Source organism: Oncorhynchus clarkii, chromosome 7 (genome assembly GCF_045791955.1).
Source record: "Oncorhynchus clarkii lewisi isolate Uvic-CL-2024 chromosome 7, UVic_Ocla_1.0, whole genome shotgun sequence".
NCBI lineage: Eukaryota > Metazoa > Chordata > Actinopteri > Salmoniformes > Salmonidae > Oncorhynchus > Oncorhynchus clarkii.
Genome location: NC_092153.1, coordinates 78,531,082 through 78,556,133, shown reverse-complemented (window position 1 = coordinate 78,556,133; position 25,052 = coordinate 78,531,082). Strand labels below are relative to the sequence as shown.

The 25,052-nt window shown below is 41.8% G+C and overlaps 4 protein-coding genes across 5 annotated transcripts in view; 1 reads left to right on the top strand and 3 right to left on the bottom strand.

The window, feature by feature from the left end:
• LOC139412686 (minichromosome maintenance complex component 2) overlaps positions 1-5,994 on the bottom strand; it is a 6,101-nt gene extending 107 nt beyond the window's left edge. The window contains exons 1-9 of the mRNA XM_071159346.1: positions 5,978-5,994; positions 4,852-5,042; positions 4,503-4,666; positions 4,209-4,333; positions 3,428-3,566; positions 1,297-1,516; positions 832-1,039; positions 483-617; positions 3-186 (exon numbers count right to left, since the gene is read on the bottom strand). Coding sequence (XP_071015447.1) covers positions 3-186; positions 483-617; positions 832-1,039; positions 1,297-1,516; positions 3,428-3,566; positions 4,209-4,333; positions 4,503-4,666; positions 4,852-5,042; positions 5,978-5,983 — 1,372 coding nt within the window. The 5' untranslated portion in view covers positions 5,984-5,994. The remainder of the gene's footprint in view (positions 1-2; positions 187-482; positions 618-831; positions 1,040-1,296; positions 1,517-3,427; positions 3,567-4,208; positions 4,334-4,502; positions 4,667-4,851; positions 5,043-5,977) is intronic.
• A 411-nt stretch (positions 5,995-6,405) lies between these two features.
• LOC139413890 (coiled-coil domain containing 51) lies at positions 6,406-9,309 on the bottom strand. 2 transcript variants are annotated; one of them, XM_071161730.1, is made up of 4 exons: positions 9,194-9,309; positions 8,240-8,641; positions 7,713-7,877; positions 6,406-7,481 (listed from the first exon to the last, which is right to left on the bottom strand). In XM_071161730.1, exons 2-4 carry the CDS (start codon positions 8,579-8,581, stop codon positions 6,672-6,674), a joined length of 1,317 nt encoding a protein of 438 aa, XP_071017831.1. In that variant the 5' UTR covers positions 8,582-8,641; positions 9,194-9,309; the 3' UTR covers positions 6,406-6,671. The 2 variants fall into 2 exon arrangements, with proteins under 2 accessions (XP_071017831.1, XP_071017832.1); XM_071161731.1 differs by lacking the exon at positions 9,194-9,309 and adding an exon at positions 8,841-9,014.
• Positions 9,310-13,102: 3,793 nt separating this feature from the next.
• On the top strand, positions 13,103-15,130 carry LOC139413887 (translation machinery associated 7 homolog). The gene is made up of 4 exons (XM_071161728.1): positions 13,103-13,238; positions 13,702-13,757; positions 13,905-13,992; positions 14,443-15,130. Exons 1-4 carry the CDS (start codon positions 13,223-13,225, stop codon positions 14,475-14,477), a joined length of 195 nt encoding a protein of 64 aa, XP_071017829.1. The 5' UTR covers positions 13,103-13,222; the 3' UTR covers positions 14,478-15,130.
• Positions 14,854-22,676, bottom strand: LOC139413888 (deoxyribonuclease gamma-like). Its single transcript, XM_071161729.1, has 9 exons — positions 22,519-22,676; positions 22,294-22,382; positions 22,108-22,194; positions 21,854-21,966; positions 21,573-21,685; positions 21,214-21,371; positions 20,911-21,007; positions 15,132-15,198; positions 14,854-14,958 (listed from the first exon to the last, which is right to left on the bottom strand). The coding sequence occupies exons 1-9, from the start codon at positions 22,597-22,599 to the stop codon at positions 14,939-14,941; spliced, it is 825 nt and encodes a 274-aa protein (XP_071017830.1). The 5' UTR covers positions 22,600-22,676; the 3' UTR covers positions 14,854-14,938.
• Between the last annotated feature and the right edge of the window lie 2,376 nt (positions 22,677-25,052).

Below are 25,052 nucleotides of genomic sequence, written 5' to 3'. Positions count from 1 at the left end.
ACCGATGCGCTCGTCCTTGGACAGCGCCACGATGGCCTTGATGTCCTCGTCAGTGAGCTCAGCCACGGCCACTTTGTTGTCTCTACGAGCGATATGATTGGCCATGATGACCGTAGCGAACACTGGGAAGCCGTTGGCCATGTTCAGAGAGCCGTCATAATTGTTGTTGTAGATCCCCGTCAGTTCCTGGAGGAAAAGAGCAGGTATTATTACGACCAGCTAGCTAGGTTAAGTCAACATTCTCTTTGACAAGAAGGATCTAGAATGTTAACTCCAGATGTTGCTGGGATGAGAAAATAAACATAAAAAAAATGGCTGTTCAGAATGGCCTCGCATTCATCAAGTACCTACTAAAATAATAGTTGATGCCATGACATGCGTCTTTCGTCTCACAGCCCCGTACATCCCACAAGCAGACAATGTTACAGCGCCCTACAATGTTGAGAATTAGAGAGATTAGTTATGTTAGGAGTCAAACTCACTATTTCGTCTCCAGGTTTGCATTGGTCCACCAGGTCAGCCAACAGGATGGCATCTTTGGAGCGTGGGAGGCGGCCAGCAGCGATCTTCCCGGGACTCTCCTGGATGGTGATTCGCTGGTAGTTCTGGTACACAGTCTGATAAAAAGAAACAATAAAAACATCTTACTTCTTGCCTAGTCTATCTATTAGTCAGCCCCTCAGCCTTCACACTCTGGTGAAGAATCCGCTGTGGCGCTGAGGGCATAAGCCTGGCTTCCCTTCCTGGTTCAACCTCATTAGATACTATTTTTATTGGTCCACTCATGTTTCTAACCTTTTTAAGAGTATTTCTATTGGCCGACTGACTCACCAACTCCATATTAATGTCGAAGGGGCCGAAAGACTGGCACTCAGGGCAGGAACCTGGCTTCACTTCCTGGTTCTGGGACTGGAAGAATGGCCCCAGGATGAAGTTACACTTGTTACAGTTGTACTTGACCATTCCCAGCTGCGGTAGAACACCTGTACAGCAGGTCACCACTCCACTGGTACGGATCAACTGGTTCAGGTGGAGTTGTCTGGAGAGGAGAAAAAGCATTAATATTAATCCTATAGAGAGGAAGTGATGCAAGATGCTCAGTATCAGCCTGTGTGCATGCGAGTTCCCTCAACTCTACTGCCACGTTGTAGCTCTGTGACAACTGTAGAGGAGACGAGCCTCTCGCTCTTTTGTTATGGCAAAAGTCGGGCCTGATCTACTAATGCTAAATTTGTAATCGCGGAGTCTACTTTTTTTTTTTTTTTAAATCATGGAAGACATGTGATCAGTATTAACCTGAGGGATCTCAGCTCCTCGACGAGGGGCAGGTTGCAGATCCTGACGTGGATCTCGTGAGCGATGCGGTCGTATTTGGGGTACATGGCCAGGACTACCTCCTTGGCTGCCTCGTCAAATATCTTTAGCATCTCAGTAGGCGCCTCGGGCAGGAAGTAGGCCAGGACGTGCTCCCTGGCCGCTAGGTCCTCGTAGTTCACCACCAGACTCTCCTTGTTCTCTGGATGGGGTTGGATCAAATACATCAGTAATGTAGTCTATCGTCAAGACCGTGAACCTTTAGGACACAGTAGAGTACAGCCAGGTGCAGAATTCCTAATGTTGTAGTTCATATATAGTTTGTTCTCTATCCTCTTTTAAAGAAAAATTGTGAGTCAACATGGTTTTCAGCACTTCCCCTGACTGATCAAAACTAGTTCTCATGGCTCTCGTCTCTGCAATGTTAGGAACATCAAATCGCAATACATATAGAATCGTGAGAATAGCAATACATATTGGATCGGCACCTACGTATTATGACATCGTATCGTGAGGTCCCTGGCAATTCCTAGCCCTACTATAGACACTGAAAATTATAAATCACCTTGCGACTCTGCAGTCCGACTTCAGAACAGACCTAACAAAGCTCCTGATACAAATACACTACATGACCAAAAGTATGTGGACACCTGCTCGGCGAACATCTCATTCTGAAATATTCAGCATTAATATGGAGTTGGTCCCCCCCTTTGCTGCTATACAAGCCTCCACTCTTCTGGGAAGGCTTTCCACTAGATGTTGGAACATTGCTGCTGTACCAGCCTCCACTCTTCTGGGAAGGCTTTCCACTAGATGTTGGAACATTGCTGCTATAACAGCCTCCACTCTTCTGGGAAGGCTTTCCACTAGATGTTGGAACATTGCTGCTATAACAGCCTCCACTCTCCTGGGAAGGCTTTCCACTAGATGTTGGAACATTGCTGCTATAACAGCCTCCACTCTCCTGGGAAGGCTTTCCACTAGATGTTGGAACATTGCTGCTATAACAGCCTCCACTCTTCTGGGAAGGCTTTCCACTAGATGTTGGAACATTGCTGCTATAACAGCCTCCACTCTTCTGGGAAGGCTTTCCACTAGATGTTGGAACATTGCTTCCATTCAGCCACAAGAGCATTATAGTGAGGTTGGGCACTGATGTTAGGCGATTATGCCTGGCTCACAGTCAGCGTTCAATTCATCCCAAAGGTGTTTAATGGAGTTGAGGTCAGTGCTCTGTGCAGGCTAATCAAGTTCTTTCACACTGATCGAGAAACAATTTTTTTGTATGGACCTCACCTTGTGCACGGGGCATTATTATGCTGACACAGGAAAGGGCCTTCCTCAAACTGTTGCCACGAAGTTGGAAGCACAGAATCGTCTAGAATGCCATTGTATTTCCCTTCTCCTGGCATCCACCAAACCCAGATTCGTCCATCAGACTGCCAAATGGTGAAGTGTGATTCATCACTCCAGAGAACGCATTTCCTCTGCTCCAGAGTCCAATGGAGGCGAGATTTACACCACTCCAGTCGACGCTTGGCATTGCGCATGGTGATCTTAGGCTTGTGTGCGGCTGCTCGGCCATGGAAACCCATTTCATGACGCTCCCGACAAACCTCTCTTGTGCTGACGTTGTTTCCAGAGGCAGTTTGGAACTCAGGTGTGAGTGTTGCAACCGAGGACAGACAAATTTTACACAATTCAGCACTCCCGTTCTGTGAGCTTGTGTGGCCTACCACTTAGCGGCTGAGCCATTGTTGCTCCTAGACATTTCCACTTCACAATAATAAACACTTACAGTTGTCTGGTGAAGCTCTAGCAGGGAAGAGATTTGAAAACTGACTTGTTGGAAAGGTGGCATCCTATGACGGTGCCACGTATGAAGAAAGTCACTGAGCTCTTCAGTACGGGCCATTCTACTGCCAGTGTTTGTCTATGGAGATTGCATGGCTGTATGCTCGATTTTATACACAAGTCAGCAACGGGTGTGGCTGAAAAAGCCGAATCAACTCATTTGAAGGTGTGTCCATATATATATATATATATATTTCTTTTGTTGTTGTTTGTTTGTTTGTTTGTTTGTTTGTTTGTTTGTTTGTATATATATGAGTACCTTTGCACATGTCGCTGATCTTCTCCTTGAACACATTGTGCCCGTTCTCATCTACGTGGGTGCGCAGGAAGTTCTTAAAGCGGTGGTAGATCTCCAGACGTGGCGCAGCCATGACCACCCACTCCCTGACTGAGTGGCCCTGCAAGCAATCCATCCATCAATACATCCACCAACATATTAACCCATCCATCCACCACCCAAAATGAATCCATCCATCCATCCACCACCCAAAATTAATCCATCCATCCACCACCCAAAATGAATCCATCCATCCACCACCCAATTAATCCATCCATCCATTAATAAATCCACCACCCAATTAATCCATCCATCCATCAATAAATCCACCACCCAATTAATCCATCCATCCATCAATACATATACCACCCAATTAATCCATCCATCCATCAATACATCCATCCATCCATCAATACATCCACCACCCATCAATACATCCACCACCCAATTAATCCATCCATCAATACATCCAGCACCCAATTAATCCATTCATCAATACATCCACCACCCAATTAATCCATCCATCAATACATCCACCACCCAATATATCCATCCATCAATACATCCACCACCCAATTAATCCATCCATCAATACATCCATCAACCAATTAATCCATCCATCAATACATCCACCACCCAATTAATCCATCAACCATTTGTATAGCACGTGTTGTGTTGTACAAGGTAAGGTAGGTAAAAATACAGTGGACTTCACAGAAAAATAAATCAATAATATGAATGAATATAATAAATATTTTATTACCTTCATGTCCTCTAGGTTCTCGATGCTCTCAATCATTTCCTCATCGTCCGCCCCAGTGCCCTCTGCAGCCCGCTCCGCCAGGCGACGCCTCCGGGCCGGGCGCTCTTCATCCTCATCCTCACTGTCTGTTAGAAGGAAGAGGAAGGTGATGAGGAGGTGGAGAGTTGAAAGGTGATGAGGAGTTTCTTAAAAACTGACCATTGTGTGTCGTTTCAATCCCACTATCTAAGAGTAGAACAACTAATCTTATGGTCAGAAAATATATAACAGACTATGAAAAAGAGAACTTCTCACCATACAGCAGTCCTCTCCTCAGCCTGCCTCCCTGCTCCCGGTCTCTCCTCCTCATAGCGTCCTCAGCAGCAGCCCTGGCTCCAGGAGACAGCTCCGACAGCTCCTCATCAAGATCCAGACCCTCCACCTCATACCTGTCCAGCTCAGGAATGGCTCGGTAGTCTCTGCATGGGGAGGGATGGGAAGAATGTATAAGCAAATCATATTGTATTATAAACCTATATAATTTGTGGTATAAGTGCTTAGTAAACATGCGATAACATAGCGATAACCTGAAAACACTACATGTAAAGCACTACAGTACAAGACTACAGGGTCTGAACACCTCTCTCTCCCCTCCCTTGCTCACCTCTCCATTGCATCTCCAATCAGTTCCTCCCCGTCTCCCTCATCCTCCTCCCCAGGCAGAGTTCCTTCACCCAGGAGCCCCTCAGACTCATCCTCAAAGGGGGGCAAGTCTCTCCCGGGGCTGGAGGTCAGTTCCCCCCGCCTGGAGAATCTGCTGGGGCTGGTTGCCATGTGATATGACTCAGATGAATCCTGACAACGGGAAAAAGACAAGCAGTCAAGTCAGATGTATTTTTGCATTGTTACATTTGCTACAGACGTTGCATTTCATATATTACAGAGTCCAGCTATTGTCTCAACACACAGTTTAGTGCTAGATAGCTTGCTAGCTAAGATTAATATACATATTCCTTAAACATGGTGAACAAAGGCTCAAACTACGGAAAGCAGTTTACTAGCCAGCTAGCTAACGTTAACAGTAATTTATTGCTGCATTTAAAATTAGTCATTTAGCAGACGTTCTTATCCAGGGCGATTTACAGGAGCAATTAGGGTTAAGTGCCTTACTCAAGGGCACATGACAGATGTTTCACTTGATCGGCTTCGGGATTCGAACCAGCGACCTTTCTGGCCCAACGCTCTTAGCAGCTAACTTTCATAGTGACAATGATGTGCCTAGCTATGATGGCTGACAAAATGGCACACTTTAGCTACCTGGCTAACAATAGAAGCCATGCAGATCACATTTTTTTGTGTAATTTAGTTACCGTTACATGGCAATGAACACTGAACTTACCTATATAATATAAACGATTAACTACAGATTTTAGATCAGTTTGATGTCTGACTAGCTAGCGAACTAATGAAGATTAATACAATCATGGATACAACGTTAACCAGCACATGAGTTGTCTGTCCCAGACACCGTGAGTCGATTCCTGACACTCAACTTTGACTGGCGAGCAAAAGACATCACGAACGAACGAACAGAAATCCTCAGATAATTTATTAAGGAACATAAACAACTTTCAATGCAATGGGCTTCATTGGCATGGGAAACATGTTTACAATTGCCAGAGCAAGTGGAATAGATAAACGTGAAATAAACAATCAACTATCTGTCAAATAGGAAATATGCTGAAACGTATAAGGTGAATATATTGCCGATTTTGCTAATAATCACTCACCGCCATTATTTCGTGCTTGCTTGTCTCTACTGCTGCCACGCAAAAGTATTTTTTTTTTTACCACTTACTTTTCCCGCGAAATCATCACGTGATATACAAAACGCGCGAAATATTATGAATATGTAATAATGGTACCAAAGAGCAGCATTATGATTGGTCGGAGCAAAAAGAGTAATCTGTGATAGGTCAATATAATGTAAAGCAGGATACTTAGGATGCGCTCGATTTGTTTCACTCAGAAAGCCGGGTGGCTGATTATCAGTTGTTTTACTGAAGACGTGACAAACAGAATTGTGGCGTGTTCTCACATATTGGCCATCTTTTCTTTGTGAAATACACATGACAAATTACGCAATTTTTTTACAGGAATTATACATTATTTCTGCACTAATGTTTAGAACCATTTACATTAAAAAGATGACAAAATATTTGACAATGTAATACATTTTAATAGACAGTACTCTAATTCAAATATTTCATAATGTATTACATTTGCTTTTTATCTAGATAATGCAACCAAATTATTTTAGCTTCACACTCAATATATACAGTATTGATTTAACATCAGTGCATGGTTCATTTTGCCTGTAGTAAAAACATAAACAGCAATCACAATATTCATATGTAATTATTTCATTGTAAATCAAGATGGACCCTGTAAGATTAATATCATTCTTACAGTACATAACATTAGTCAAACACCTCTAAAGAGGATATACAGCGCAGGAACAGTGACAGCAAGCGCACCGTAAGCCAGAACAGTGTTGTACATGGTAGTCTGGCTTATTGAGGCCTCAAGTCTTCTCTCCGTCTGGTCAAGACCTTGCATGACGCTCTTAGTGTCGCAAACAAACATCTGGGAATCTTGCTGACTTATAACTACTGACGGCTTTTCTTCCCTATGATAAGTCTCAATCAAGTTTTGAACAGCCAGAAGTTCTGATTCCACCTTCCCAACACTCTGTTCAAGCTGACCTAGCTGTGGCTGGATGCCTTCTAGAAGACTCTGTGCTTTCTGACTATAGAACAATATCTCTTTCAGAACTGCCTCGGAGGAGGCACTCGGAGAAGGCTGGGGTGGAACCACGATGGGTTCCGGAACCTGAACAGCCACTGGCTTCTTCACATCCTTCTCAGCTATCACCTGAGCTGCTCTATGCTGAAGAGTAACCCTCAGAGTGTCTATAAGGCCTCTCAGCTCCTGTTGTTGAGACTTATGCATACCGGCCTGAACTTTTATAGCCTCCTGTAGACTAACAGGTCCTTTCTGAGCCTCCAGTAGTAAGGTCTTCAGCTCCTGTAGGCGTACTCTGTTGATATAGGTTGACCCCATGACCCCTATCAAAGCTCCGAGCACTGAGCCTATCACAGACCAGTTCTTTGTGCGCTCCGCCCGAGTCCGCTCTTTTTCGTGGCTCTCACGCACACCAGCTGAGAATAAGGCAAACTTCTCTCGTTCTGCACCCTCTGCATTCTCGTAGGCTGTCCGCAGGCGACGCTCCTCCTACAAAAGTGAGAATGTCTTATTTTCTTTATTAGAAATGTATACAACAACTAAAGTCGCCAATGTGAGTCTCCTCAACTCAAGCACAACAAACTGCTTTGCAGCTGACACTGTGTGTGTGCGTCTGTGTGTGTGTGTATTTTCATGGGATTGGGCAATGTGACAGCAAAAATATACAAGTCATATTCAACAATGGATTGTACATCTGATTATGTCTATTAACAGTATTACCTGCAGCAGCTTGTGCTCCAGTGTGGCCAGCTCAAGGTAGTGGGCCTCCTCTCGTGAGACCCGATCCAGTCGGTCCCTCACCTCCTTCAGCTTGACCTGTAGGGCCTCCAGACTGCAATGGGCTTCGCGCACCATGCCTCTGGCCACCATGAAGGCCCTCTCTGCCTAAATATACAGATGATTAGAAATGTAGGGAAAGTATATGATCTGACCGGAAAAACCTCAGAGGCCTTAGTTATAGACCTTAGTTATAGGCTATGGGTCTTGAGCTGTTCAGATTACAAGTTTAGGAAACTGTGTGAGAAATAGAAACGGGAGTTTCCCTGACTACTTGACCTGAGCAGGAAGAACTCTGGGCACTAGTTATAGGTCTCCAGACAACACCTATACACAGGACCCAGAGTTTTCCCTCTTGTAAGGTCATGTGGTCAGGAAAAACTAAGCCTCAAGTGATGAAATAGGGAGATACTGTTAGAGAAAAATACCACAACCTTCAGTTTCCTGACTTGCCTTCCATACGGACTTACCTCTGTGACTTGAGACTGAGCATCTCGGACTTCATTCAGGCCGACAAACTCCTCGTACCTCTCCCACCAGTAGTTAACTGTGTTTGAGGCCGTGCTCACTGACTTCTGTCCCCACTGCTTCCCCAAGTCGGTCAGATTCTGTATTGTAGCCACAGCACGCTCTTGAATAGGAACAACAGGTTTGTCTGCTCCGTCATCTTTTGAAGATGGCGGCGGTTGTTGTTGTGTGCTGTAGGGCCTGCTGAAAGACACTGTCCCTCTAACCGTGCCAGTGATGTGGAAACGGTAGAGACATGATGTTCCATGGCACCATGGTAGGAGCTGTTTACCTCTGTACCTCATTGAGAAGCCAGTCGGTTATATTCACTATGATGCTAAAGCACAAGACATTGGAGCTGCCACCTGTGTACAAAAAAAATAAAATAAGAATAATGAACAACAGTACAGTAGTCAAAGCCTGTTGATGTTTGATGTATCAATGAATATTTATCAATGTTTCGACGTAGCTGTCAAAAATGATTGAATAACTCTAGTTAATAACGTTACAGTCTAGTTCGCTAGAGTTAGATCTTCCAAAACGCCACTATCTTAGTTACTGTACTTTGTATCCCCCTGGCATTTCCTGTATCACCTCTGCTTCAAATATGCTGGGCTATCTAGAGGATAATATCTACATTTCTGCAGCACTGCAGAAGCTCTGTTGACCTCTACAATGCTGGTGTTAATGGATTCATTGAAAATCTATGGCCATTTTGGATGTCATCCATGATGCAGTGGTTTAGACGCCCAATGAATTGCCATAGATAGCGGCCTAGCCAACGTAGCTACCTAGCTAGCAGCTGAGTTTTCAAACTTGCTTTAGGCAACCCAGGGCTAAATACACATCATGTTTTAATCCTGGCTATTGCTCTCTGGTTTGTTTGTTTTTTGTACATAATAAGAATAATCACGTACCGGTTGTCTTCAGTTATTAAGCAAATTATCAGCTGGCTACAAAACGTAGAGAGTAATTTTATCATAAAATGTTTATGATCAGGCACATCACAAACATTCTGCATCCGGTTTAGAGTGGAAGTAAGGTCCTAACAGCGCGGATTAGAAACAAAGATTGTCTAATATATTGCCAAGATAGTCAAGTGACCGCTCCGACAAAGAAAATACGCGTTCTCAAATATGTAAGCAAAGATTATGGATATACTGACAAGATACACGTCTCTGCCCTGGTATTCGTTGTCCACAAAACGTCTGTCTAGCTCCCGCCTATTATTTCTTTGGATTAGTGGATACATCTAATTTTTGTCATATTTTTTTGAATATTTGATGAGGGTTGCTGACGTCAACAGCCTGTATATCTTTATTTAACTAGGCAGGCAAGTCAGTTAAGAACAAATTCTAATTTACAATGACAGCCTACACCAGCCAAACCCGAACGACGCTGGGCTAATTATGCGCCGCTCAATCACAGCCGGTTCTAATACAGCTTGGAATCGAACCAGGGTGTCTGTAGTGACGCCTCTTGCACTGAGATGCAGTGAGTATGCATAGCAATCTCGAGACAACTCCAATATAAAGTGTTTTTTTCTCAAAGTTTCCGGAATGTTACGTGTCCTACTTATATCAGTACAGTCATAACAACTTAAGCATTATGAAACTTCTATTCGATCAAATAAACCTCACATAGCAAATAAGCCATTCATTTTTTGGTTGACCAAATTCGTCACTCTCTCATTGACCTCCGTTTGAAAACCCCATGCTTGGTGAGCGAAACAAACGAAAATAGCCACCTGCTGGAGGGAGACAGATTTTCCACCGAGTTGGGCCTCTTCCTCTTCCTCTCTGATGTAAAGCATGCAGGAAGAGACCAGATCAGGTGGGACCATTCTAGTCAATGAGAGAGTAAATAAACATGCGAACAACAGGCCAAAGAGATAGATATAGCTAGGACTCATCTTTGTATCTGTGCCATTATAGTGTCTATGACAGCATGGGCAGCGTCATTGAGGCTATCTCAATTTTAAAGCAGTCCATCTTATTTTTCTTCATTGGCAGATTGCTCCCAACTCAGGAATCACCACCCAGTTAACTCCTTTAAAATGGTGGATGCCCTCATTGGCAATGTCATCACTATAACAGGTTATATCCATGATGACTGGCGCAGCAGTCTAAGACACTGCATCTCAGTGCAAGAGATGTCACTAGAGTCCCTGGTTTGAATCCAGGCTGTATAACATCTGGCTGTGATTGAGAGTTCCATGGGGGCACACAATTGGCCGGGGTAGGCCGTCATTGTAAATAAGAATTTGTTCTTAACTGACTTGCCTAGTTAAATAAAAAATGGTATTCTATTTATCTCCATAGTAACAGTCATAACTCTGATATAAAGTGTGTGTTTGTAAATTCAATCTGGAGTGCCAGAATGTGCTCTGGGGTTCATAAATTCAGAGCATTGTCAGTTTGTAAATTCAGAGCGCTTTGCTCTCGGAGTGTTCAGAGTGCACACTGGGTGCTCTGGCCAAGGAGTAGGGTTGATGCAATCATTCTGACCTCACAATGGCAGTCAAGCACCAAAGCTAACTGGCTAACTTGTTAGCTACTTCCAGACTCAAATGAGAGAACCTCACTGACCATTTTACTTGCCCTGGTAGAGCTGGTTAGGCAGTGTTCATGTTATCCAGAGCGTTGGTGACTGTAACTGTGCTGCTGGAAACAATTGAATTACATTTTTTGCTGATGTTAACTGACACCGGCCATATTCAATGGTTGTTGAGCGTTTGTAAATTCGTCAGTTGTTCTGCGCTCAGATGAGAGTGCTCTAAAATCGGAGTAGATAGCCAGAGCGAATTTACAAACGCACCCAATGTTATTAATTTTTCAAAAATGCTGAAATGCCATGTGACTCCACTTATATCAGTGCAATTATAACAACCTAACTAACTATCATGAAACTTCTATAAAATCAAATAAGCCTCAGGTGGCAAATTAGCAATTAATGTATTTTTTAAAACAAATTTGACACAATGACCTCCATACAAACATTCCTCACTTCATGGGCTTATTTTGGTGTCCGGAGAAGTAGATGACAGTCAGGTGAAATCCATAGATTAGGGCCTAATGAATTAATTTAAATTGAATGATTCCCTTCTATGAACTGTAACTCAGTAAAAGCTTTGAAATTGTTCAATCTTGCGTTTATAATTTTGTTCAGTAGATATGTATATGTACAGTACCAGTCAAAAGTTTTAGAATACCTACTCATTCACTGGTTTTTCTTTATTTTTACTATTTTCAACATTGTAGAATAATAGCGAAGACATCAAAACTATGAAATAACACATATGCGATCTTGTAGTAACCAAAAAAGTGTTGAACAAATCAAAATATATTTTATATTTGAGATTCTTCAAAGTAGCCACCCTTTGCCTTGATGACAGTTTCACAAACTCTTGGCATTCTCTCAACCAGCTTCACCTGGAATGCTTTTCCAACAGTCTTGAAGGAGTTCCCACATATGCTGAGCACTTGTTGGCAGCTTTTCCTTCACTCTGAGGTCCAACTCATCCCAAACCATCTCAATTGGGTTGAAGTCAGGTGATTGTGAAGGCCAAGTCATCTGATGTAGCACTCCATCACTCTCTTTGGTCAAATAGCCATTACACAACCTGGAGGTGTGTTGGGTCATTGTCCTGTTGAACAACAAATGATAGTCCCACTAAGTGTAAACCAGATGGGATGGTCGCTGCAGAATGCTGTGGTAGCCATGCTGGTTAAGTGTGCCTTGAATTCTAAATAAATCACAGACAGTGTCACCAGCAAAGCACCCCCACACCACCACACCTCCTCCACACATGCAGAGATCATCTGTTCACCTATTCTGCATCTTGAACCCAAAAATCTCAAATATGGACTAGTCAGACCAAAGGACAGAGTTCTACCGGTCTCATGTCCATTGCTCGTGTTTCTTGGCCCAACCAAGTCTCTTCTTCTTATTGGTGTACTTTAGTAGTAGTTCCTTTCCATCAATTCAACCATGAAGGCCTGATTCACACAGTCTCCTCTGAATAGTTGATGTTGGAGATGTGTCTGTTACTTTATTTATTTGGACTGCAATCTGAGGTGCAGTTAACTCTAATGAATTTATCGTCTGCAGCAGAGGTAGCTGTGGGTCTTCCTTTCCTGTGGCGGTCCTCATGAGAACCAGTTTCATCATAGTGCTTGATGGTTTTTGCGACTACACTTGAACCAACTTTCAAAGTTCTTCATTTTCCGTATTGACTGACCTTCATGTCTTAAAGTAATGATGGACTGTCTTTGCTTATTTGTGCTGTTCTTGCCATAATATGGACTTTGTATTTTACCACCCTTATCTTGTCACAACGTAACTGATGTATTAAGAAGGAAATTAATTCCATGAATTTACTTTTAACAAGGCACACCTGTTAATTGAAATGCATTTCAAAAGGCTGGAGAATGCCAAGAGTGTGAAAAGCTGTCATCAAGGCAAAGGGTGGCTACTTTTAAGAATCTCAAATATAAAGTATATTTAGATTTGTTTAACACTTTTTTGGTTACTACATTATATCATATGTGTTATTTCATAGTTTTTATGTCTTCACTATTATTATAAAATGTAGAAAATAGTAAAAACAAAGAACAACCCTGGAATGAGTAGGTATGTCTAAACCTTTGACTGGTACTGTTAATTGTTTTTTCGTTGTTTGTGTGGATTTTTGGTCATTATATTTTCCCGATACCGGAATTACTTTTCTTTAGTGAAGTTTTTCACCCCCGTCCAGTTGATGGCGACAATACACCTTTTGCGTGTAGTTCGCCAATAAACCAGAAGAAGAAGAAGAAGCTTATTTTCGTGGACATACTTTGGGCGGAGTGGAATTTCTCGCTTAGCCTCTTCCTCTCTGTTAGAAAGCAACTGCGGACACGCTAGCTCAGTTGTTTTATTTAGATTTTATTGAAACACTCGCAAATATGTCCGGAAGAGAAGGTGAGATTCACATTTACATATTTGACATGCACCTCGATATTTATTTTAAGGTGAAAAGTAATAATGACGCTACAAGATAGAAAGTTGGTTAGCAACCCATGCAACGTAATGTATATATCTAGCTAGCTGGAATAGCTGGTGAGCCTAACTACTAATTTAGGTTAGAAAGCTGAATCTTTTTAAACTGTGATGGCATTTGTATGTACCATATATGCCCATACATTGCTGTTTGCTCAAAACATCTTTCTCACTGCTCCTAGGTAATACATATATCAAAGTTATTATCGATGGTCAGCTGTGTAAAGTGTGGAACTATCCCGCATGTCATGATCAGTTTAGCTAGCAAGCTTCCTACCTTCTGAAGGCTTCTGTGTGTGACGCGCTTATGCGGTATTCATTCATTCATTTCATTCACGATACATTGATTCATATTGATTGAATGGGATATGTTCTTGTCTCACAGGTGGTAAAAAGAAGCCCTTAAAAGCTGCCAAGAAAGCGACTAAGGAGATGGATGATGTGAGTTTGTCATTGTTTGCACGATGTTATATGTAGCCTATATCATGTAATAAACTATTCTAATGAGGGAACACTCAGTGGGTTTTTTTTCTAAATGTTTGGAATTAAATAGCAGCCTAGTGTATTTCCATTGTAATCCTTATCCAGGATGAAATGGCCTTCAAACAGAAGCAGAAAGAAGACCAGAAAGCCTTGGATGCGTTGAAGACGAAAGCAGCAGGAAAGGGACCATTAAGTAACAATCATTTATTTGTTTTTGTTGACGATCCGAATCTAATCTGGATTCTTAAATTTTTCTGATTCACTGAACAGCCAAAAGTAACCAAAAGGTGGACTTTCAATTCGCCCCAAATCTACCCAACAACCCATACACTGATTCCACATATGCAGAGTATTATTGTCCCCTGCCTTGTGTTTGTAAGTGTTTTATACTGCAGCGGATAACGCCCATTAGCCCAAAGAAAAAGCATTGCAAGTCAACGCTGAGCTGAGGAGAATAGCTCTAGTGATTCTGATGTCACTAGGTGGCAGTGTTTAGCTTTATGGATTTTCTTGACCTGTCATTCAATGTACTCTGCTTGCCACAGCTGTTTTAGTAGTCCCTCTGTCTACTTAAGTTTTCTAAAAGAAGATAAACATATTTTGCATGGTTTTCTCATTCTCTTGATTTTCCTTTTTGTTTCAGCTGGTGGAGGAATCAAGAAATCTGGAAAGAAGTGATTATACAGTTGAAGACCATGTACTCATTTGTTGCTGAATCGCAGCCCCCTGTCAAAATCAACTCCTGCTAACCCCCCCCCCCCCCCCATTATTTGTTTCATTTGGGTCCATTTTAGAAAGAGGAAAAACATATAATGACCCTTTTGAATAATTTCCAATGTGTTCTTGTCAAGAAAGTTCTGAAATAAACTATTGTGACTACTGCAGTATTTTCACTCAATCTATATTGAGATTCTGTCAAGAAACACATCAGTATTAGATCATTAGCTACACTAAACACGCATACAGTACTAATATGACTAGTATTGTGGTAAGTTCAATGTAACTTTTCCCAAGGTTGACCATCTGCATCTTCAGCACCAGTATCTCTAAATTTAGCTTCTCTGGTTGGATAAGGCTTCTTCTCCATCTCCATCACCTCTTCACTCACTTCCTCTGTCCTCCTGTCCATGTACAGGGTTCTATTTCCCAGTCGCAGAGCCTCAAAATGAGTGATACTTATCTGCATTTTTCTGCATAGTTTTTTTTTGTGTCTGTGGAGTGATATTTGTAAAGATGTTGCTGTTTTGTTCTGTGTTTAATACACCGTTTTGACAATTTTCTTTAAGAGGAAAGTTTGGGAGATTCAGAATAAAGTTCAATGATGCTGCTTACTCTGTTCTGCTGGTGTTTTCCTTTTCAGCTCTACCTCCACAGGGTAATGGTCGCTCACCTTCAGGGCCTAATACAGCAGAGTAGTTAGATGTTGAGACATGAGCCAGACGGCTCAACTTTGACATGTACTGTATTTCTATAGACGGGTTGTCACAATGTAGGCTACTAACATGTTCATTTCATCTAGTGCATTTGGAAAGTATTCAGAGCCCTTGATTTGTTTCCCACATTTTGTTACATTAACCTTACCCTAAAATTGATCACGTTTTGCCTCTAACCCATAATGATGAAGCAAAAACTGATTGTTAGACTTTTTTTTTTGCAAATGTGTTACAAATAAACATACCTTATTTACATAAGTATTCAGACCATTTATGAGACCTAAAATTGAGTTCCGGTGCATACATAGTTATCTTGAAATCACCATGTGTCTGGTGTTGTATTTTACTTGTCAAAGGCTCATATATAGTCTTTGGTGACAAGTGCACTCAGTACCAAGCACTGAGAAACACAGGAAGAGATGAGAAGTATATATTACAGCTGTTTATTAATGGGCTTTTATTATTTGCAGCAATCTCCACCTGCGTTTCTGTCAGTCTGTCATTCACCAGAGATGGGACCAAATTACAATTTTGCAAGTCCTAAGAGATCTCAAGTCTTAACCTATACGTCTCAAGTCAAGTTTCAATCAATAATGGGCAAGTCTCAAGAGTAGCCCAATGTTCCACAGCTCAGGTCAAGTCACATCACATGTCCCTAATTTGGGGTTTTGTCCTCAAGTCAATGATTAAGTGTTTTATATAAATGTCATTGCAATTGCAATGCATCAGTCATTTTGGATCCACATGTTTTACAAACTACATCCTTTTCCCCCCACTACCACCTAGTCTTTGAACCCACTGTACCGAATTCTGGGACCAATGATGCCCTGATCCAGAGGTGGCACAGGTCCCAGAGTGATGAGGAATTTTTTTTCCCCTGAGGCCCTGAGCTTTTCCTAATCTGATAACCTAAGCAGGTATAAATCAGTACCCTAAAGGGTCTGACCGTGATTAGTTAGTTGTAAAAAGGGTTTTATACGGACAATGAAACCAGATAAAAATGTTTTGCAGACACCCTTATCCAGAGCAATTTGGGTTAAGTTGCCTTGCTCAAGAGCACATTAACAGATTTTTCACCAAGTCAGCTCGGGGATTCAAACCAGCTACCTTACGGTTATTGGGCCAACACTCTTAATCACTAGGCTACCTTCCACGTAGCTGTATAGATATTTTCAAAACAGGTCACATGGTTTTAAAGAAATTCCGGCAAAAAATGCATGGCCCTAGGGAGAAGGAAAACTGCCAAACAGCAGCAGCCTTGTACTTGTTCATTTGAATTATATTCAACCTAGACTAACATGGGGTTTCTTTTCGCCAGGGAGCCTTGCATTCTCTGCTTTAAAATGTCTCAACACTGGTAAGGGGAAACCGGAGAGCTATAATTAAGATCCATCCAAATGCAATTTGATTTAGCAAATAACAAAGATGTGGACTCGAGTCACGTTACTTGGACTGGAGTACTACTCTAGTCGCAAATTGTTGTACTTGAGACATGACTTGGCAAAAATAAAAAACACTTGACACTCAACTTCGATTTGAGCGTCTATGACTCGTGACTCAACTTGGTCTGTAGCTGTATGACTTCCCTCCGTGGCGTCATCCCTCTAAAGCCTTTCTGTTAGCCTGCTAGCCCCGTGCCGCTAGCTGCCTGAAGCCACGCACTGGACGTGTATGATCACCCGACTACGCATGCCTTTCCCTAACGTCACCATGCCGTGTCGATTGCTGTTCTGGTTTGTAACTATTGTTTTATTTCACTGTAGAGCCTCTAGCACTGCTCGACACACCTCGGCTAACAATTTAGTTCCACCTCCCACACACACAGTGACATCACATGGTTTAAATGCTACTTCTAGAGACAATATCTCTTTCATTATGACTATATGCACAGGTTTACCCCCACTGTATTCACATCCTACTATACCTTTGTCTGTACATTATGCCTTGAATATATTCTACCGTGCCCAGAAATCTGCTCCGTTTACTCTGTTCTGAACGTACTAGGCATCCAGTTCTGTTAGCCTTTAACCGTACCCTTATCCTACTCCTCCTCTGTTCCTCTGGTGATGTAGAGGTTAATCCAGGCCCTGCAGTGTCTACCTCCACTCCCACCCCCCAGGCTCTCTCATTTGTTGACTTCTGCAACCGTAAAAGCCTTGGTTTTGTGCATGTTAACATTAGAAGCCTCCTCCCTAAGTTTGTTTTATTCACTGCCCTAGCACACTCCACCAATCCGGATGTCCTAGCCGTGTCTGAATCCTGGCTTAGGAAGAATTCCTAACTACAACATTTTCCGACAAGATAGAACTACCAAAGGGGGCGGTGTTGCAATTTACTGAAAAGATAGCCTGCAGAGTTATGTCTTACTATCCAGGTCTGTACCCAAACAATTTGAGCTTCTACTTCTAAAAATGAACCTTTCCAGAAACAAGTCTCTCACCGTTGCCGCTTGCTATAGACCACCCTCTGCCCCCAGCTGTGCCCTGGACACCATATGTGATTTGATTTCCCCCCATCTATCTTCTGAGCTCGTGCTGCTTGGTGACCTAAACTGGGACATGCTTAACACCCCAGTCATTCTACAATCTAAGCTTGATGCCCTCAATCTCACACAACTTATCAATGAACCTACCAGATATAACCCCAAATCTGTAAACACGGGCACCCTCATAGATATCATCCTAACTAACTCACCCTCCAAATACACCTCTGCTGTTTTCAACCAAGATCTCAGCGATCACTGCCTCATTGCCTGCATCCATAATGGGTCTGCGAGCAAACGACCACCCCTCATCACTGTCAAACGCTCCCTAAAACACTTCTGCGAGCAGGCCTTTCTAATCGACCTGGCCGGGGTATCCTGGAATGACATTGACCTCATCCCGACAGTAGAGGATGCCTGGTTGTTCTTTAAAAGTGCCTTCCTCACCATCTTAAATAGGCATGCCCCATTCAAAAAATGTAGAACCAGGAACAGATATAGCCCTTGGTTCTCCCCAGACCTGACTGCCCTTAACCAGCCCTTAACCAGCACAAAAACATCCTGTGGCGTTCTGCATTAGCATCGAATAGCCCCCGTGATATGCAGCTGTTCAGGGAAGTTAAGAACCAATATACACAGGCGGTTAGGAAAGCTAAGGCTAGCTTTTTTAAACAGAAATTTGTATCCTGCAGTACAAACTTAAAAAAGTTCTGGGACACTAAAGTCCATGGAGAATAAGAGCACCTCATCCCAGCTGCCCACTGCTCTGAGGTTAGGAAACACTGTTACATTCGACAAATCCACTATAATTGAGAATTTTTATAATTATTTCCCTACGGTTGGCCATGCTTTCCACCTGGCTACCTTTAACTCGGTCAACTGCCCGGCACCCTTCACAGCAACCCGCCAAAGCCTCCACCATTTCTCCTTCACCCAAATCCAGATAGCTGATGTTCTGAAAGAGCTGCAAAATCTGGACCCCTACAAATCAGCCGGGCTAGACAATCTGGACCCTCTCTTTCTAAAATGATCTGCCGAAATTGTTGCAACCCCTATTACGAGCCTGTTCAACCTCTCTTTCGTATCGTCTGAGATTCCTAAAGATTGGAAAGCTGCCGCGGTCATCCCCCTCTTCAAAGGGTGAGACACTCTAGACCCAAACTGCTACAGACCTATATCTATCCTACCCTGCATCTCTAAGGTCTTCGAAAGCCAAGTTAACAAACAGATTACTGACCATTTTGAATCACATCGTACCTTCTCCGCTATGCAATCTGGTTTCCGAGCTGGTCATGGGTGCACCTCAGCTACGCTCAAGGTCCTTAACGATATCATAACCACCATCGATAAGAGACATTACTGTGCAGCCGTATTCATCGACCTGGCTAAGGCTTGTTACTCTGTCAATCACCACATTCTTATTGGCAGACTCAACAGCCTTGGTTTCTCAAATGATTGCCTCACCTGGTTCACCAACTACTTCTCTGATAGAGCTCAGTGTGTCAAATCAGAGGGCCTGTTGTCAGGACATCTGGCAGTCTCTATGGGGGTGCCACAATACTCTGTATACATTAATGATGTCGCTCTTGCCGCTGGTGATTCTCTAATCCACCTCTACGCAGACGACACCATTCTGTATACTTCTGGCCCTTCAGTGGACACTGTGTTAACTAACCTCCTGACGAGCTTCAATGCCATATAACTCTCCTTCCGTGGCCTCCAACTGCTCTTAAACGCAAATAAAACTAAATGCATGCTATTCAACTGATCATTGCCCGCACCTGCCCGCCCATCCAGCATCATTACTCTGGACGGCTCTGACTTAGAATACGTGGATAACTACAAATACCTAGGTATCTGGTTAGACTGTAAACTCTCCTTCCAGATTCACATTAAGCATCTCCAATCAAAAATTAAATCTAGAATCGGCTTCCTATTTCGCAACAAAGCTTCCTTCACTCATGCTGCCAAACATACCCTCGTAAAACTGACCATCCTACCGATCCTTGACTTCGGCGATGTCATCTATAAAATAGCCTCCAATACTACTCAGCAAACTGGATAGTTGTGAAGTCTTCACTATTATTCTACAACGTAGAAAATAGTAAAAATTAAGAAAAACCCTGGAATGAGAAGGTGTGTCCAAACTTTTGACTGGTACAGTATTTAGCATGGTTTTATCAATGTCTAGATTTTTCCCTTTTTTTCAGCTGGTCGAAGAATCAAGAAGTCTAGAAAGAAGAGATTTGGCATTTGAAGACCATGCACTCATATGTTGCTGAATCACAGCCCCCTGTGAAATCCAGCCCCCCTCCGTCTCTCTCCCTCAGTTTTTTTCTTTCATTTCGATCAATTGTAAACAGAGGAAAAACATGAAATTACCTTTTTGAATTATAATTTCCAATGTGGTCTTGTAAATAATAAAGATTGTAACTACTGCAGGATTTTCACTCCATCTTTATTTGAGATTCTGTCAAGATACAAATCAGTATTAGATCAGTAGCTACACTAGACATACAAACATGATATGCAGTATTAATATGACTAGTATTGTGGTAAGATTTAATCAGAGATCAACGTAAGTGTTCCTAAGCTTGACCATCCGAATCTTCAGCACCAGTATCTCTAAATTCAGCTTCTCTGGTTGGATAAGGCTTCTTCTCCATCTCCATCACCTCTTCACTCACTTCCTCCGTCCTCCTGTCCATGTACAGGGTTCTATTTCCCAGTCGCAGAGCCTGAAAATCAGATTTATTTTGTTATATCTACAATTATTTTTCTGTGTCAGGTGATATGTGCATCTGTGTATGGATGGATATGTGAACGTCTGTGTGGAATGATTTGTCTGTAAAGATGCTGTTTAGTTTTTTTGTCTTTACACCGTTTTGACTATTTTTTTAAAGAGGAAAGTTTGGGAGATTCAGAATAAAGTTCAATGATGCTGCTTACTCTGTTCTGTTGGTGTTTTCCTTTTCAGCTCTACCTCCACAGGGTAATGGTCGCTCACCTCCAGGGCCTAATACAGCAGAGTAGTTAGATGTTGAGACATGAGCCAGACGGCTCAACTTTGACATGCACTGTATTTCTAGGACAGGTTGTCACAATGTAGGCTACTAACATGTTCATTTAATCTACTTATAATATTGTAATCAAACCATCTTCCAGGATGGAATTAGTCTGTAACCTGCATACTTACATCTTCTTCTGAAAGCCCGTATTCAATCTGGAAGTTGAATGGTTTGGCAGAGTTTGGCACGACGGCGTCAAGCATGTCATCCCCATAGATCACAATCCTAGATGTTGATCAGAAAAGGAAGTCAGCAGTCATTCCATATTACACACAAGTACACTAGTTTTATAATAGTTCTTATGACAGCTCTTATGACATTTTAACCACCTTTAAACAATACCAAAGAAATGTCAAATGAACTCCATAGGTGATCATCTGTTTCATACATGAGGCGTTCAATAATGAATTTCACAAATCACAGTGCGTCACCTGTCATAAGTGTTATCGTTGCCTGTGTTTGCTGTGGTATCCACATCATCTTTAATCAGCCAGTGGAAATTTTTGTCACTCCGGATACGGATGGCTTTCATGCCCTTTTTAGAAAGGTAGGAACCGTCTGCATTGAAGTCACCTAGGATCATAACGTTCTGGTACAGAGAGAAACATTCAACAACAAAGTTACGTTTCATCCAGAATAAGGAAACTGTTTTTAGTTATCTTGAAATCACCATGTGTCTGGTGTTGTATTTTACTTGTCAAAGGCTCATATATATAGTCTTTGGTGACAAGTGCACTTTCTAAACGGAAGGGAAGTGTTAAGCTCTGTCAATGGTTATTTCAGAACTTACATCAGTCTTCCATTTCTTTTTCACTTCCAGGAAGACATCATAAAGCTCATCCAGCTCCTTCACTGAATCGTCAGGCTTGGTGTGCACTGGGATCAGTACCAAGTCCTCCAGCACTGAGAAACACAGGAAGATATGAGAAGTATATATTACAGCTGTTTATGATTGGGCTGTCATTCTCTGCTGCAATATCCAGCTGTCTGTCTGTCACGTTCATATTATTTGCTAAATTAAATGCTATATGACTGGATCATGCTTAATTCTAGCACTCCTGTGCCCCTTACTAGTGTTGAGACATTTGAAGCGGAGAATGTAAGGCTCCCTGGCGAAGGCGTCCACATCTCCAACCTGGTTGTCCTCATATTGCCAGGAACCAACCAAGTCCACCAAATCATCCCTTTCAGAATAAACAATACAACACATTTAATAGCATTAGTCGTGCATTAAATATTTTTTTTAAATCAGATAACAATGTGAAAAAATCAATAGCATCAGATAGAGGTTTATGAGGGTAAAGTTGAATGGGTTTGAATTGTACCTGTACAGAAACATAAACTGCTCCTTGTATTTGTCTCTTCCCAGACGAGTGCTGATTTGCAGAGTGTAGTGTTGCTTCTTATTGGCCCTGTAATGACACACCTGTAATGAGTGATACTTATCATGTAGGTCCAGGAGTTTCCCCAGTTGTATGTTTTATAGCGTCACATGAGGGAAATCACTTGACTTATTTAATTCCTCCAGGAACTTTTTCACTGAAGTTTCTCTCTTATCCACCACCTCTAGAATCAGTATGATGTCATAGCGAGACACAATCTGAAAGGAAGGAAAATAAGAAAAAGTTCAATAGTTTATCTGTTTATATGTAGGATAACATCCTTGTTTTAGGATAGTTTGCCAAATGTTTATCTGAGGGAATTCTGAAATCATGAATACAATCATATATCTGTACCTTCACAAGGGTAGCAAGGGTGTTTGGGTTTGATAGCTTATGCTTCCCAAATTTCTGGATGTTGAAAGATGCAACCTTCATGACTGCTGCTTGAAAAAGAGAAAAATAAAATCCAACCCATGTAAAACTATAAGAAACTGCTAGTTGATCACACAAGCAACGATTACAGAGAAAGGATGTAATTACCTAAACCATAACGAGTTTAATAGTCTACACGTGTTTATTGCCCTCTGTGTGGGTTTTTATGATAATGCACAACAGCAATGTCTCATAAATGGCTCAACACAAGGAAAACATGCTTCAGGACATACATTAGGATATACTCAGTACATCTGGCTACATTCTTGTTAAAATTCCTGATGCAAAGGAAGTGTTTCTATTGGCATGGTCACATGATGAAACTACTTTAGTGAAAGGGTTGGAAAGCATGTCTCTGAGTACACTTATTTAGAACCTTTAAAAAAAGGTTATTCTGCATGACCCTGTAGAACCCTTTATGGTTCCAGAACCTTTTCACCCAACAAAGAACCCTTTTAGAGCCATTCATTCTGTAGAGAAGGTCCCTGTAAATAGAACTCTTTCTAAGAGGGCAGTCATGTACCTTGTTCTGTGGCCCTGTGAGATCTATAACAACCCTCCATTATTTTCAATGGCAGAAGATCGCCTCATGGTGTGAAAAAAACCTGACTATTACAGCGCAACACATGAATCTGCTAGAGATCATAATAGTAGTTTACAAACTATGTAATATGACGGTCATTACATTGTACATTGAATACTGAAAATCTAATTTGGACCGGAGTCTCCTTCAAGAAATTATTTAAGTATATCAAGGGATTGTGCTAAAATGTCCCTTTATTGTGTTAGGTTAAAGGTCCTGTCATATCAGCGGTAACTCCTGGTTGGTTGGAGATAAAAACCAGTTGATCAAGGTAGGATGGAGCTGGATAAACTGTAGCTGAGACATTCAAATTCAAATGCTCCAAGATTAGTTGATCTGCTGACCACAGAATAGAGGGCAATTTCTCTATGGAGCAATATCACAGCTCCACAGTCTGTGGTTGCAACTCTAATACAGTAATACAACTGTGAGCCAGCAGTTGTACCATTATTTAAATGTATCCTTTACTTAACCAGGAAGTGCTGTTAGATGAGAATGTATTTTTGAGGGAGACCTGGGAAAAGCAGCATTTCCGTACAGTACTTTCAACAAAGTCTAAAGAGGTATAGGCTTAGTCCCTCCAGATGTGTAGTTCCTCACCAGATGTGAAATCCCTAGTTGTGAGAAATTCCACCAAGCAGGACAGATAAAAAAAATACATGAAGTCACTTTAGTCCTACAGGGACTCAGCCTACGGACTAGGAGCAGGTTACTGTAGCAACAGCGTGTGACTGATTCCAACTTCTCTTTGTTGTGCAATAAACAGGGTTTCTTCTCACAGAACAGTAGTTCTGGATGACTGGCTGGAACATAATTATGAATTCAATGTCATGTAGGTAGCATGCAAAAACAATCCAGCATATTTCAGGCAAATGAAACCACTAGAGTTGTAAAAGGATGTAACATGATCTCTGTTGACAAGCTCCAACATGCTCAGACATTACCTGTGGTATATTGTGTGGGAAGGGGCTTACAATAATGTTCTGTCTGCTTTCTTTCACTGACAAACTTGCAAAAACAAAGGATATATTTTACCATCAGTTCAAATACTTCCTAATCCTAATAGCACCATAATAACAGAAGACTTAGAACAGTGTTTCCCAACTCCAGTCCTCCAGTTTCCCTGACAGTAAGTATTTATATTGTAGACCTGGACAAGATCCCATGATTCAACTTGTTAATTAATCATCATGTTCTCAATGAATTAAATCAGCTTTGTTTGTCCTGGGCTACAACAACAAGGTGTGCTGTTGGGGGTACTGGAAGACTGGACGTAGAACAACGTAGAACCAGCCAGTACAGGATAAACATAACATCAACACACCAGTCCTCTTTGCACACCACAACATTCCTGCCCACACACTTATCTCTGAGATCCCCCACAACAACATCTGGAAGTGGCTTAGCTTTCTATTGGAGGATACAGAAGTATTTTAAACCGGGTAGTTCTAGCCCTGGATGCTGATAGGCTGAGACAATATATATACTGCAGGTATTACACAAAAATACTTGTTTACTGTTCTATTTATGTTCGTGACCTGTTTATAATAGCAATAAGGCACCTCAGGGGGTTGTGGATTATCATATCAAATTCAAATCTAATTGTATTTGTCGCATTCTTCGTAGACAACAGGTGTAGACTAACAGTGAAATGCTTACTTACAGGTCCATTTCCAACAGTGCAGAGTTAAAGACGATATATGAAACAGAAATAGTGACACAATGAATAACAATTAAAAATACCATGGCTATATATAGGGAGTAGAAAATAACATGGCTATGTATAGGGAGTAGAAATAACATGGCTATATATAGAGAGTAGAAATAACATGGCTATATATAGGGAGTAGAAATAACATATCTATATATAGAG

Coding starts and splice junctions, on each gene's coding strand:
- LOC139413890 (XM_071161730.1), bottom strand. CDS start 8,581: ATGAGGTACAGAGGTAAACAGCTCCTACCATGGTGCCATGGAACATCA. Junction 7,878..8,239: donor CTCAGTCTCAAGTCACAGAG/GTAAGTCCGTAT, acceptor CTGTATATTTAG/GCAGAGAGGGCCTTCATGGT. Junction 7,482..7,712: donor TGGAGCACAAGCTGCTGCAG/GTAATACTGTTA, acceptor TCACTTTTGTAG/GAGGAGCGTCGCCTGCGGAC.
- LOC139413887 (XM_071161728.1), top strand. Junction 13,758..13,904: donor CGACTAAGGAGATGGATGAT/GTGAGTTTGTCA, acceptor ATCCTTATCCAG/GATGAAATGGCCTTCAAACA. Junction 13,993..14,442: donor AGCAGGAAAGGGACCATTAA/GTAACAATCATT, acceptor TTTTTGTTTCAG/CTGGTGGAGGAATCAAGAAA.
- LOC139413888 (XM_071161729.1), bottom strand. CDS start 22,599: ATGAAGGTTGCATCTTTCAACATCCAGAAATTTGGGAAGCATAAGCTA. Junction 22,383..22,518: donor CCCTTGCTACCCTTGTGAAG/GTACAGATATAT, acceptor CCTTCCTTTCAG/ATTGTGTCTCGCTATGACAT. Junction 15,199..20,910: donor ACGGGCTTTCAGAAGAAGAT/GTAAGTATGCAG, acceptor CTGCTGTATTAG/GCCCTGAAGGTGAGCGACCA.